The sequence below is a fragment of the Xenia sp. Carnegie-2017 genome, unplaced genomic scaffold (genome assembly GCF_021976095.1).
Source record: "Xenia sp. Carnegie-2017 unplaced genomic scaffold, XeniaSp_v1 HiC_scaffold_24, whole genome shotgun sequence".
Taxonomy (NCBI): domain Eukaryota; kingdom Metazoa; phylum Cnidaria; class Anthozoa; order Malacalcyonacea; family Xeniidae; genus Xenia; species Xenia sp. Carnegie-2017.
The window spans coordinates 14,173,932-14,187,937 of NW_025813487.1; the positions used below are offsets into that span (position 1 = coordinate 14,173,932).

Consider the following 14,006-nt stretch of genomic DNA (forward strand, 5'->3'; position numbering starts at 1 on the left):
CTCAGTTGGTCAGAGCACTGCACCGGCACCGCAGAGGTCATGGGTCCGATTCCCGTTGAGTCACCTGATTTTTTCAGGTTCCTGAGACGATTGCTTAAATTGTCCAACAAAGTGCGAAGATCATATCTTCATTTAATTTCAAACACCGCACTGCATAAAACATTCATAATATAATTTTTTTTATTGAGCACTTGAAGTCATTAACCTGTTTTGCCGTGTTTGCCCACATTAGATGCATTATTTGTGCTTGGTTGCGTCGTAGCTATAAACAGAGGTATTTCTCTAAAATATCAAAAACTTTATCTTCTATAACTTTTCTTCGTCAACCAACCACAGCATCCAAATTTCCTAACATATTTAAAGTATTATTGTTGATTCGTAAAGGATAGGATGTGACGCAAAACAAATTCTATAAAATGTTGAATAACTGGGGCAGATGGCATAAGTGTTTGTATATACTATATATGGGACTGTACATTTAAGGAAGCTGACAGCCTTGGCCAGCATTTGCAAGTAAAACCTTGCGGAAGCCACAACTCTTTTGTTCGTCTGATTTAAACGTATCTTAATTTTTCTCTGCTTGTGTAAGGTGTATTTCTTCAGTCGCCTTATTGTGTCCGTTTTTCAATTAAAGAACAAAGGTAAGATGTGATGTAGTTGATAATGAAAAGGAAGTTTCTTTATCGTCGATGCTATGTTAACATTTAATATTGCAAATTTTTTCTTTCATACCTCCATGCTTGATGTAGGATTCGGGACAGGTTATTACATTCATATTTTGATTCCTAAATATTATTATATTTTTCGCTCAAATCTCTCAACCACATCAAAAACAAACCCTATTCCACTGTTCTGTAAATAATTTTGTTCTTCAGCGGCACCTGCGAGAAATTGAAAAGAAATCCGCTTGAGATTTTCAATTCTTATGGAGTATTCATTGTCAGTTAGTACTCCACGAATAACTGCAAACAAAAGAATAACGACAAGCTTAAAAAAATGTAAAAAGTTGCAAAATATTTCCACGATTTTCTGTGATATTTCTGTAAATTTTTATAAAAGAATTTGAGCAATCTCAAGATAACGCTGAAACCCAAAACTACTCAGCTGCTCTTAATATCCACGTTCGTTTCTTTCGTGAGCACTTCCTCCCCAATCGAAAAAAAGCTCCGCTGTTCATGTAATGTACATATCTAACACTCGTTTCAACATTATTTTTTTGTCATTATTTTTTGAAATTTTTAATTTATTTACAACTGTAACTTTTTAAATTTGTCAACTGAGCAAATGTTTTATAGCTGCTAATGTGTTGAATTCGATGAATTAAAAATAGCTCAATAATGCTAAACAGACAATTTTAAAACAAACGTTTTCTTTAAAATTTTTCATGTTTGATTCGCAAATTCTTTTGATTGATTGATCGATTTGATTGGTTGAGCTCAGATCGTTTTGCTCAGGCTAAAGCAAACACAGCTATAGACCAATAAGCGCACGCTTTTATTGATTTTATTTAATAACTCAAAATAATATTAATCTGAAGAATCACGAAGTTTTCGCCTTTGCTTTGCAAGTTATTTATTTACCCACGTGTTGCATGTGTGCCTGAAAACTCTGCCTCAAAATACGATTTGTGACGACGAATTTGTAATTTTTCAACAAAGCTTTATCCAGATTTAGCAGCAAGTCTATTGCTTTGATCAATTGCGGAAATTCAATACAAGAGTTATATAAACTCGTGCCTCGTTGATAAACACAAACTTGTTCTTACTAAGCAATTTTCACGGATACAAATTATTAAACTTCAAAGAAATATGTTCTTTCTTCTGTACGTCACTGATTCAAAAAAGTCAATAATACGTTCAGTTCTTCAATTGGGCATTATTAAAACACGGAGTGTAGCTGTCTAGCCTACTTTAGGTTTTGCATGAGAACCAGCACATAACAAGGAATCACTTCGACAGGTTGATGCGAAACGACTCTGCCATGCGTAGGAAGGAGAAAAATGAGTGGTTGTGGTTTTTAAATATAATGTTTAAATAAGAGTGAAAATCGTTAATCAAAACCAGTGGGGGGCTGTCCGTTTGATCCCTTTGAAAGCCAGCTTCCATCCTGTAGCCAACTCACAACAGACACACGGACGTTTTTTCACGTCTTCTACGGATTTTGGCTTAACATAGATGATCAAACGGAAAGGGGAAAAAAATTTTACTGTTCGATTACTCACGCCATTCTTTGTCCACGTTCTCATTTTCATAGAATCGAAATTAGCCACAAGGAAGTATAAATGAGAGAAACAGAAATCAGATTTCTATTGCCAAAGTCGTCACAGCTTGTATCACAGTTCGAATTTGAGCACTTTTATTCCGCGCGAAGTTTCAAGAGAAACGATGAGTCTCAAGGCAACACTACTGCTACCTACTTCATATTCTCAACGATCGTTATTCTTTCATTTTTCGGTAACCTCATGGTACTTGGTGTTATGCTAATGAAACGTGGCGTATTTAAGAAGGCCTACAATATCTTTATCTTCAGTTTAGCCTGTACCGACGTCATCACGGCGATATTTCTTATTTTCAGTCGTTACCTTTACCTTCCCGACATGCCTGCGAACAAGATATCAGCAACGCTGTTCTGCAGTACCATCTGGAACGCTTGTATTCTGTTTGGTCTTGGATACGTTTCTATCTATACTTGTCTCGTTCTCGCAATCGAGCGGTGGTTGGCGATCGTGAAACCGAACATATATCGAAAGATGAGGCCGTCTCAAGCCGTAATTATTGTCGGGTTTGTCTGGTTTTGGGGCCTTCTAATCCAAGCCACGACTTTGTTCCGAGCGAAACCCGACTTTGAAAAAGGTATGCCAATATTTGTTTAAATGTTATTATTTAAGGACATGTTAAAACATTACATTAACATCGAGCCATTAAGATTTGCAACATCTACACGAAAAAGCTTATTGATTATATATCCTCTAACCAAAACAGAGGGTTGTTCTGGAAAAGTAGATGGAACTTTTTGTTAAACCTTTGCTTTGTGTACCGCAATTACAGTCTAGTCTCTCTTAAGCGGACACCCCTAGAACCTCAACCTGTCATCCGTTTAAGGGAGGTGTCTGCTCATGAAAATTTATTAGAGATTCTAAGGTATTTGCAAGGACCCGAAAGTGTAGTGTCCGCATACGTTTTACGAGAGGTTTTTGCTTCCAAGTGTTGTCCGTTCAACTGTATGCAAATTGATTGCTTTCCTCTTGACTTGCAATTCTGACGCATATTGTCTGGTAAATTTCAAGATGAAAGGTTCATAAGTGTTAAAGTGCATGTCGCAGGCCAATTTCTAAATTATTTCTATTTTTTATTGTCACTTGTGCTGCCAATGTTTGTCGGCTAGACAGTCGAACCATAACTTACGGACATCTCTCGGAAGCCGACCCTACTTTCGGATCATTGCCAATACTTTGTTATCTCTTATAACCTCTCATAAACCGTCATCTCCAGAAAGCTGACACATTGTCATGGTCTCATTGTTGTCGACTTGCTGAAGCTTCGACCGATACAAAATAAAAATTGTATAATCTATCTTATGGCAACCGTCACTTCCGGCAAAATGGCGTGCTTTGATTGGCTCAGAAACATTTTTGCCGGTACATTATTTTCCGTAATTGACCACGGTCCAAATTGCGTAATTTTAGAGTAAATGTAAACAAACTTCGTAAAGCAAACAGCAAAACGAAAGAGAAACGAAACAAAAAAACATTTACGAATGTCAGTCGAAGGGAAAACAGTTTAACTATCCAGACGATACAGTTTGAAACGATTTATTTTTTACTGAAGCAAACTAAAAGAGTGAAAGGTAATCCGTACAAAACAACAAGAACGAGAATGAAAACAAGCTTCGTTTTAGGTCAAATAATGCCATATAATAAACCTTCTAATAAACTCGCCCTACAGACTCGGTATGTACAAAAAAACTTCGGTCCGATATTTCTCCGTAAAGACCTCGCGCTCGGTTATTAAGGTCTTATTATCTTGATGTCTATATTCGTAACTTGTTTTATTTTGTCTTATTTAAAATTTTCTGCTTTACCTGGTTGTTGTTACCAAAATTTAATCAAGTGAGTTCTCGTTGTTTCTTTATCAGGCACCTGCAAGTGGACTAAACTCAACATCGGCGAAGGTCCTTTTCCCTACATCGACATAACGTTACAATGTGTTTTACCGTTTACGACAATTCTTCTCCTTTACCTTCATATGTTATACAAGGTCAAGAAAATGCCGAATCTGTTACAGGGACGTGGTGCAGCAATATCGAAACGCATCACGATTATCGCTTTGGCTGCGTCATGCGCACTCGTCATTGGATGGTTGCCCAGTCGCGTCAGCTTTATGCTAAGCAAACTGAACCTGAACGATGCAAATGGTCTTCTCCACTTTTGGCTCGTGGCGTTTTCTTTCGCCAATTCTTTCGTCAATCCCTTCCTGTATGGTGTTTACAGTTCAGAATTTAGACGCGACTATAAGGCGTTGTTGAGCAAACTCGTTTGTATCAAAGGAATGTCAATTTCACCAAGCTTCGATGCCTCGACAAATAAAAGAAAGGGCTCCATTCGCTTTAGTTTGTCAAATGCAGACACTTTTGCAATCGCTCTTGATACTGATGTATGAAACCAAGGTTGTCTTAAAATTACTTTTTGAATGTATATTATGAATGATAAAATTGCCTTGTAAAGTAAACGGTTTGAACCCGGGGGTATCGTTACATGTTTGTAAATGTAGATAGTCCAGGTTGGTAGAGTCCTGAGAAGGACTGTTTTTGTTGTTGTTTACTGACGATTCGACAAACTTAGCGGTAGTCATCTTCAGAGTCAAATGATGAGTAAACGTCAGCTTAGCCGTATTTGTTATCTGGTTCTTGCGTCATTGTATTGTGTATAATCCGTGCTCGTATCAGTCGTTTGCTGGTGGATTTGACAATCTGAATAGCCTCTTGTGTGTTCAATGGGGACTTACCTCTAAGTCCTGCTGGAACGAGAGGCTCAAATCGTTTACTTTATTACGATCATTTGGACGACAGAGCGAACAACTTGCTAACGACTACATACGTTTTGCAAGCAACGTCAGACGCATACGCCAACAACTCTGGTTAAACCACCGTTGCAAGGATTTTGGTCTCGCTCCGGCAGTACTTAGAATTAAGTCCCCGATGAACACAAAAGAGGCTACTCAGATTGTCAAATCCACCAGCAGACGACTGATACGAGCACGGATTACAAACAATACAATGACGTAAGAACCAGATAACAAATACGGCTAACCTGACGTTTACTCTTCATTTGACTCTGAAGATGACTACCGCTAAGGTTGTCGAAACGTCAGTCAACAACAACAAAAACAGTCCTTCTCAAGACTCTACCAACCTGGACGATTTTCATTTACCAAAATGTAAAATTGACTTGATGTGGGATTAATGAGATTGTCTATAACTGAGACCAAATCTGAGGATCTGATACCGACGAAACTGCATTTCATTGGGGAATGCTGGATTTCATTGGTGAATACTGGATTTCATTGGTGAATACTGGATTTCATTGGTGAATACTAGATTTCATTGGAGAATACTGGATTTCATTGGAGAATGTTGGATTTCATTGGTGAATATTGGATTTCATTGGAAAACATTAGTTTTCATTAGACAGCGTTGGATTTTATTGGGCTGTATTTGATTTCGAATTAAAATTATTTGCGTTATTAAAAACCAAATTATAAAAAACACTCACGTAAAAAATTGTTTTAAAAATATCAAATACCCTGATGAACTATCCAAATAATAACGTAATAGTTCTTAAAAGAACTGTTTCAAACAAGAACACTGACCGTATGTTGTTCTAAAAGAACTGTTTCAAACAAGAACACTGACCGTATATTGTTCTAAAAGAACTGTTTCAAACAAGAACACTGACCGTATATTGTTCTAAAAGAACTGTTTCAAACAAGAACACTGACCGTATATTGTTCTAAAAGAACTGTTTCAAACAAGAACACTGACCGTATATTGTTCTAAAAGAACTGTTTCAAACAAGAACACTGACCGTATATTGTTCTAAAAGAACTGTTTCAAACAAGAACACTGACCGTATATTTTCTAAAAGAACTGTTTCAAACAAGAACACTGACCGTATATTGTTCTAAAAGAACTGTTTCAAACAAGAACACTGACCGTATATTGTTCTAAAAGAACTGTTTCAAACAAGAACACTGACCGTATATTGTTCTAAAAGAACTGTTTCAAACAAGAACACTGACCGTATATTGTTCTTAAAGAACTGTTTCAAACAAGAACACTGACCGTAAAGAACTGTTTCAAAAGAACTGTTTCAAAAAGAACACTGACCGTATATTGTTCTAAAAGAACTGTTTCAAACAAGAACACTGACCGTATATTGTTCTAAAAGAACTGTTTCAAACAAGAACACTGACCGTATATTGTTCTAAAACTGAACTGACTGAAACAATATTGTTCTAAAAGAACTGTTTCAAACAAGAACACTGACCGTATATTGTTCTTAAAGAACTGTTTCAAACAAAAACACTGACCGTATATTTTTCTTAAAAGAACTGTTTCAAACAAGAACACTGACCGTATGTTGTTGTAAAAGAACTGTTTCAAACAAGAACACTGACCGTATATTGTTCTAAAAGAACTGTTTCAAACAAGAACACTGACCGTATATTGTTCTAAAAGAACTGTTTCAAACAAGACCACTGACCGTATATTGTTCTAAAAGAACATTTCAAACAAGACCACTGACCGTATATTGTTCTAAAAGAACTGTTTCAAACAAGACCACTGACCGTATATTGTTCTAAAAGAACTGTTTCAAACAAGACCACTGACCGTATATTGTTCTAAAAGAACTGTTTCAAACAAGAACACTGACCGTATATTGTTCTAAAAGAACTGTTTCAAACAAGAACACTGACCGTATATTGTTCTTAAAAGAACTGTTTCAAACAAGAACACTGATCGTATATTGTTCTAAAAGAACTGTTTCAAACAAGACCACTGACCGTATATTGTTCTTAAAAGAACTGTTTCAAACAAGAACACTGACCGTATATTGTTCTTAAAAGAACTGTTTCAAACAAGAACACTGACCATATATTGTTCTTAAAAGAACTGTTTCAAACAAGACCACTGACCGTATATTGTTCTAAAAGAACATTTCAAACAAGACCACTGACCGTATATTGTTCTAAAAGAACTGTTTCAAACAAGACCATTGACCGTATATTGTTCTAAAAGAACTGTTTCAAACAAGAACACTGATCGTATATTGTTCTAAAAGAACTGTTTCAAACAAGACCACTGACCGTATATTGTTCTAAAAGAACTGTTTCAAACAAGAACACTGACCGTATATTGTTCTAAAAGAACTGTTTCAAACAAGAACACTGACCGTATATTGTTGTAAAAGAACTGTTTCAAACAAGAACACTGACCGTATATTGTTCTAAAAGAACTGTTTCAAACAAGAACACTGACCGTATATTGTTCTAAAAGAACTGTTTCAAAGGTGGAAGGCCCGATGCATTTCAGCATTGCTTTAAAGCTTGTAGCTTTAAAACAGCTTTTTTAGAACTATATTGGGTTGATCTTCTTGTTTCAAACAGTTCTTTTAAGCCTGGTTCTCATTAAGTCACTTGAGTCATCCGAGTCGTTTCGAGTTCTTTCGTTGTTTTTCAAAACGACTGGGACGACTCAAGCTATTGTACTTTCCTATATTCGTACTAGCGCCGCCGCGAGACTGTTTAATTAATTTTTACGCGAAACATTTAAAACTGGCGGCTGTTGTTTATGAAAGACAAAGTCTTTTGGCTGGTTATTTGCTTCTTCAAATCTTTTTGCGCCATAAAAAGGTCGCTTGCATTTCTCAACAGTCGTTTCGTTCGTCCGGATAGAGCAAAGTTCTATCCAAGCGATCCTGGTCGTTTCAGTCGTGTAAGTCATTTGAGGTCATCCCTCTCGCCTCTGATATGTTCTCATATGGTCGCACGGGTCGTCTGTGAAATTTTGGCACGACTGAAACGACTCGGACGACTATTTGAGAACCAGGTTTTAAGAACTACTGCGTTATGATTTCGACTATTTCAGAAGGCAGGGACTTAGGAAGCCGTGTGTGTCCGCGCACCCACAACTTTAGAGTGCAGGTGTCGCATGTTGAAAGGACACCCACAAATTTAGCTTCTCGCTTGAACGCTTATGATATATCACATGCTAAGTTTTTACAGTTGTATCTGCAAATTTCCAAATCAAGGAACGGTCACCAGGAACCAGGAAATTTCAAATGGTTTGAGCTGGTTTCAGCATCATGCTAGTCATTTGCATGAAATAAAACACAACCAAAGAACTTTGGAGGATTTTGGATGCGCAATGCATCTTGGTTGACACACATTCTTCAAGAGATGGTTTAATGGCATCAATCCATGCTTCTAGGCCTAGAGTCATTAGTTGTGTCGGAGATCTTCAAGTACTCATAAATAAGTACACACACAATTTCCATCGTAAGAACGTCATTAAATTAAAGTGATTTTACCAAAATCCATTTCCAGTCGACAATTTTATATAGTATTTGAAACATACTCCGAATAAAAGTTACTTTTTAATTCAATATTTGAGAGGCAAACAAGACAATTTTTATTTTAATGGTCCTATTTCGAATTTATTGTCATCAGACTCTAAGTCACGCTATGTGATCATGAATTTGTAATAAATTCGAAATATTACTATTAAAGTAAAAATTATCTTGTTGCCTTCTCAAATTTTGCGTTAATTTAAACATGAGCTTTTTATTTCGTATGTATGTTTCTTATTCTACTACTTAAAGTGATTTTCCACGAATATTTTTAATAACGTAAATAATTTCAAAAACTTTTTCTCTGCTTCGGTTGATTCGGTTGATAAGTGTTAATTAGCATGTTGGATTTTTAAAAGGTTTGTCACTGACATGTTAATTTCTTGTAACCTGAAGATGATACGTAGATTATCGAAATATATTGTTTTTATATTGTTTTTGGCTTTTATAAATTACAGCGCCGTTATGTTTTTGCCATATGCATGAGAATAATTTCGTCCCGTGCTTGTAGAACGTGACATTGACTCATCCATTGACTCTGAAGATGACATAAGTCGACACCAACAACCTTCTCAGGACCCACTAAACAGGATGATCAATATGTATCTACAGAATTTCAATGTAATCAGTCAAGATTATTTTATAAACGGACAAATTGCTACTTATTCAGTGACGGCTTTAAATCTAAGATGCCGTTTTCTAATATCTTGTACCCAGTATACAGGTAATCTCACGTTTTAATATCGCAATATAATACACTCCCCTACATTATTACTTAAAGGTCTGCTCTACCCTACATTAGTCGAAGGTTGTCTACATTAGTCGAAGGTACTCTACCCCTACATTATTGCTTAAAGGTCTACTTTTAGCAAAGGGACGGGGAGCGGTTGAATATCGACCTACGGTCGCTGACCTTTTTTAGTTAATTGGTCTTGTAAGGAAAATGAATTACAAACCAAGATCCATCGGTCACTGCTAAAAAAGTGTCTTATATAAAAACGATATTTCAAGATCTGCTCGATAATCGTTCAATGAATGCGAATGACAGAAATGACGAAAAATCATCCTCTTTTTCTTTTCCCTTTGCACCCCCCTGCCTCTTCTTTTTGTTTTTGTCTTCGTACTTGTCATTCTCTTCCTCTGGAAAATCTGGATAAAATACTCTGTGAATAACGTCATGAAAGCATGCAGCCATTACCAGCGGAAGGTGCCATGCTGTGCTGTTATTGTGACAGGGTGTGATAAGAGTTGCAAGACGGAGGCAACGCCTCTTCTAAACATTCGAACGCCAGAAAAGAGGTCATTTAGATCAACTTTATCTGAAGAAACACGCATTTCTGCTCGAGCACTCTAGGTCTTGCGAAGTGAAAAAATCCCTTCGAAGCATTGAATACCGTAGCTACAGTTATGATCAGCGGAAAGTACATTCGAACTTAAAAATGAGGCGCGGAAAATGGCGACTGCTAAATAGAAAGGATATTGAATTTTGATTCTTGAAAATATTTATGGAAATTTGATAAAAAATGGTTCCCGTGATTTTAGTGAGGAGTAGTTGTATTTATTATTACCATCCATACCATTCGCACTATATCGTCCATACCATATTATTGGTCGGGTAAATTTTGGTAAAATGACGTTTTGCTAATGTAAAATGACGTCATCGTCGGGTAATATGAAATCGCCGATCGGGTTGAAATCATTTAAAAGTTGTATTCACTATTGCATATAACGGGAAAATATCCGGTTGAAATTATCAAACAAAAATACTTATTATTCTGGGAATGTTTCGAAAGAACTGACTTGGACAGTCACTTTTATTGATTATTTTTTAGAGAATTATTTATTTGAGTGTGCAGTTTCCTTCTATCTTTAGAATTTTGAGCGCTTCTGTAAATCGGAGACAAAGTAAGAACTGAGAAGTCAATATTTTAGGAGGAGTATGTCATCAAGTGTGTGTCAATATTCAATGCTCTCTTGTTGAATATTCGCTCCTGGCTTTAAAGTATGGCGCAATTCAGACATCCTCTTCATCCTCCATCTTTATGACAAGTAAAAAAATGAATACACGATGGGAGAATGCTTGTAATTTAGTCGTAAAATGTAGCAGACCTGGGTGAGAAACATATCGCCTTTCAGGGCTTATGGCGAAAGTATTACCGCCTGAAAAAGACAACGTAAGCTTGAATCAACTGGACGAACATTCTGATGCAAATACAAGGCGTATATCCAGAGGTTTATCGTCCACGAACTTGCTTTCTGTGTCCGCAACGTCAAATGTGCGACGTTTGGTTGTCGTTTCATCGAAAATTCGACAACCGTCGACTTTAGAAACGGCAGCTTTGAACGGAGTTAGTTTGTTGATCTATCAACAGGATTGTGAGGATTTGCACAGTTTGCTTGTGAAAATAAAGGACGCCTGTACGCGTACGAAGCCCGTCAGTATAGCTTTCTTAGCCCATGGCCATCCTGGAAGTATGGTTTTATGTTCTTTGCATGGAGAAAAGGTAGGGATCGCGTGAGATATAATTGTTGAATTGTTGAGATAAAAACTCGTACGCCCCCCATAATCGTGAAAAACACATATGTTGATACCTTCTCGAAGGATCTACTCTTTGCAAAGCTTCACGTAAAGTGACTGAAATAATCGCGATGATCTTTGGTTTTAATTTCAAACACATTTTCGTTTTACATTTACTTACTGCCGATTAATTACGTAATATTGTTGACTTGAAAGTTCATAAAATTCACTAATTAGTGTTGATCCTAAAGTTATTGGCAACTAACGTGGCGACGTTTTTCAACAAGCGTCTCTCAAGCATTAGTGTTATGTTATGAAATCCCGAACATGAAAAATTAAAGAGTTATTGTCCTTTTTTTTGCCTCATTCATTGTGCTCAATGCCGATAAGAGCGAAGACTGTGAGGCAGGCTAATCATATCAGAAATACTTTAAGGCAGTCCACACAATGATTTAAATGTTACGTTTTGATATTGCATCATGTCTTGGTACTTAACTAATATCGTTACATTTGCCTAATCTGTACATGGTATGTACCTAAGGACTCAAGTTTTAACTTCACGTTTCAAGTTTTAAAATCAGATCACTCCTGATGAAGACACTAGTCTGAAGTATATAAAGACTAGAGTTTCAACATCAGATCACTCCTGATAAAGACAGTATATAAGGACTCGAGTTTTAGTTTCAGGTTTCAAGTTTTAAAATCAGATCACTCCTGATGAAGACACTAGTCTGAAGTATATAAAGACTCGAGTTTCAACATCAGATCACTCCTGATAAAGACAGTATATAAGGACTCAAGTTTCAACATCAGATCACTCCTGATGAAGACAATAGACTGAAGTATATAAAGACTCAATTTTCAACATCAGATCACTCTTGATGAAGACAGTATATAAGCACTCAAGTTTCAACATCAGATTATTGCTGATGAAGACACTAGACTAGACTCTAGTCACTAGAGTATATAAGGACTCAAGTTTCAACATCAGATCACTCCTGATGAAGACACTAGAATGTTGTAATTTCTCTCTTCATGATACCCATGGTTGGCTAGACAAAGAATTAGTTTGATTTCTAGCTGACGTATTAACAAAAATTTGTAATTGAATCTGTCAAATAGAATTTCTTTGACACATAATTGCTGTTAGAGCACTTCAACATTCAAAATATTATCCTTGTAGGTGCTATCAAAGCCTTCACTTGATGAAGATGAAGACGTCAGAAATTTCTTCAAGGAAGTCGGAATGTTGATTGATAGAAGTGACCCATCATCCAGACTAGATTTTTTATCCTGTCCTGTCTTGCTGTCAACGGATTGGCAAGATGTTGTCTCTGAATTGGAAGCCATTTTGGAGGTGAGATTTATAGTCTTTTAGATATTTAGACAAAGGTGGAATGGGGATTTGGTGATGGTTTTTAGACCAAATTTATAGACATGCTGTTTATTATGAGGTAGATGAAATGTACTAAATTTTAAGTCGGGTAGTTTTGTCACTGTTCTTATATAGGAATTTAAAATTATTCACTAAAGCCCTGGTATGGAGCAGTTTACTGTATTCTAGTGTAGGTTTGAGCTGATTTCTTGAGACCACCAATCCGTGCCTAAGCTATATCAAGAGAAATGCAAGATAGTCAAGCATAGTCATAGCTTAAGATAATGCCATATTATTGACAGACTAATGCAGGGTAGGGATAATTTTCATAGTAGTCATAGCGGGTTAGGGATGATTTTCATAGTAGTCATAGCGGGGTAGGAATAATTTTCATAGTAGTCATAGCGGGGTAGGGATAGTTTTCATAGTAGTCATAGCGGTTTAGGGATAATTTTCATAGTAGTTGTAGCGGGGTAGGGATAATTTTCATAGTAGTCATAGTGGGGTGAGGATAATTTTCATAGTAGTCGTAGCGGGGTAGGGATAATTTTCATAGTAGTCATAGCAGTGTAGGGATAATTTTCATAGTTGTTGTAGCGGGGTAGGGATGATTTTCATAGTGGGGTAGGGATAATTTTCATAGTTGTCATAGCAGAGATAACATTACCTGCCCTTTCAGACACACTTTCGACTAATTTGATGTTTTCTAAATTACTTTTACCGGCAATTCGAATTCAGTAGTTTAAATAGTAAACCACCAAAAACATTTAGTGCTTTTTTTAAGAATTTCAACTAAACAAAGGCAGTGGATAGCCACCCTGTCAACCCCCTTCGCCAAATCCTCCCCTGAGTATGTTAAGAAAAAAATTTTTAATGAGAACATTTTTAGTACTTTTTGTTTCGATATTTTTGAAGGTTTATTATGAAGGTTTTCTCTTCGTTGTTCATAGGGATTGAGCATCAACATGACAAAAGATATCATGGGACCAGAAATTTCCGGAAAGAAGCAGTCAAACTCCGAGGATGGTGTCGGGTATGTGTAATTTAATTATGTAAATTGTTTGTTACATCGAATTGCATGTGCTCTGTGGACCCTACAGTAAGGTAGTTAAACCTTTTTTAGTTGAATTGTAATATGGTGGAATCCCGATATAACTCAAACCCAGTTGAGTTAAACTTCCCCACTAATTCAAAGTAAATTCTAACCCCCTTGGACTTATCTTGAACTAAGTTAGTTCATTAAAACATCTATATTAGTTAACTCTAACTTCATCAACGGTCAACTTGGTTAACTTGAATTTCTCATGAACTGTTGTGATTTCCCTGCATTTCCTGCATTTGAAATGCTAAAAGGTAAACTTCAAGGGTTGAAATTTTATAAGTTGGAAGTGCACAAGTTTGCTCACATGAAGTACATGGTTTCAAATGTTCATTGTGCACAATTTTCCTCATTAGCATTATGTGCAGCATTCATATAACTGATCTAG

The 14,006-nt window shown here is 36.4% G+C and overlaps 2 protein-coding genes across 2 annotated transcripts in view; both read left to right on the forward strand.

Moving 5' to 3' along the window:
- The first annotated feature begins 332 nt into the window (after window positions 1-332).
- LOC124451041 (galanin receptor type 1-like) lies at window positions 333-4,778 on the forward strand. The gene is made up of 3 exons (XM_047001671.1): window positions 333-641; window positions 2,254-2,852; window positions 4,135-4,778. The coding sequence occupies exons 2-3, from the start codon at window positions 2,282-2,284 to the stop codon at window positions 4,656-4,658; spliced, it is 1,095 nt and encodes a 364-aa protein (XP_046857627.1). The 5' UTR covers window positions 333-641; window positions 2,254-2,281; the 3' UTR covers window positions 4,659-4,778.
- Window positions 4,779-10,219: 5,441 nt separating this feature from the next.
- LOC124451938 overlaps window positions 10,220-14,006 on the forward strand; it is a 30,804-nt gene continuing 27,017 nt past the window's right edge. Inside the window, 3 exon segments of the mRNA XM_047002538.1 lie at window positions 10,220-11,130; window positions 12,328-12,501; window positions 13,470-13,552. Of these exon segments, the coding sequence (XP_046858494.1) occupies window positions 10,768-11,130; window positions 12,328-12,501; window positions 13,470-13,552 (620 nt within the window). The 5' untranslated portion in view covers window positions 10,220-10,767.

Coding starts and splice junctions, on each gene's coding strand:
- LOC124451041 (XM_047001671.1), top strand. CDS start 2,282: ATGAGAGAAACAGAAATCAGATTTCTATTGCCAAAGTCGTCACAGCTT. Junction 2,853..4,134: donor GAAACCCGACTTTGAAAAAG/GTATGCCAATAT, acceptor TTTCTTTATCAG/GCACCTGCAAGTGGACTAAA.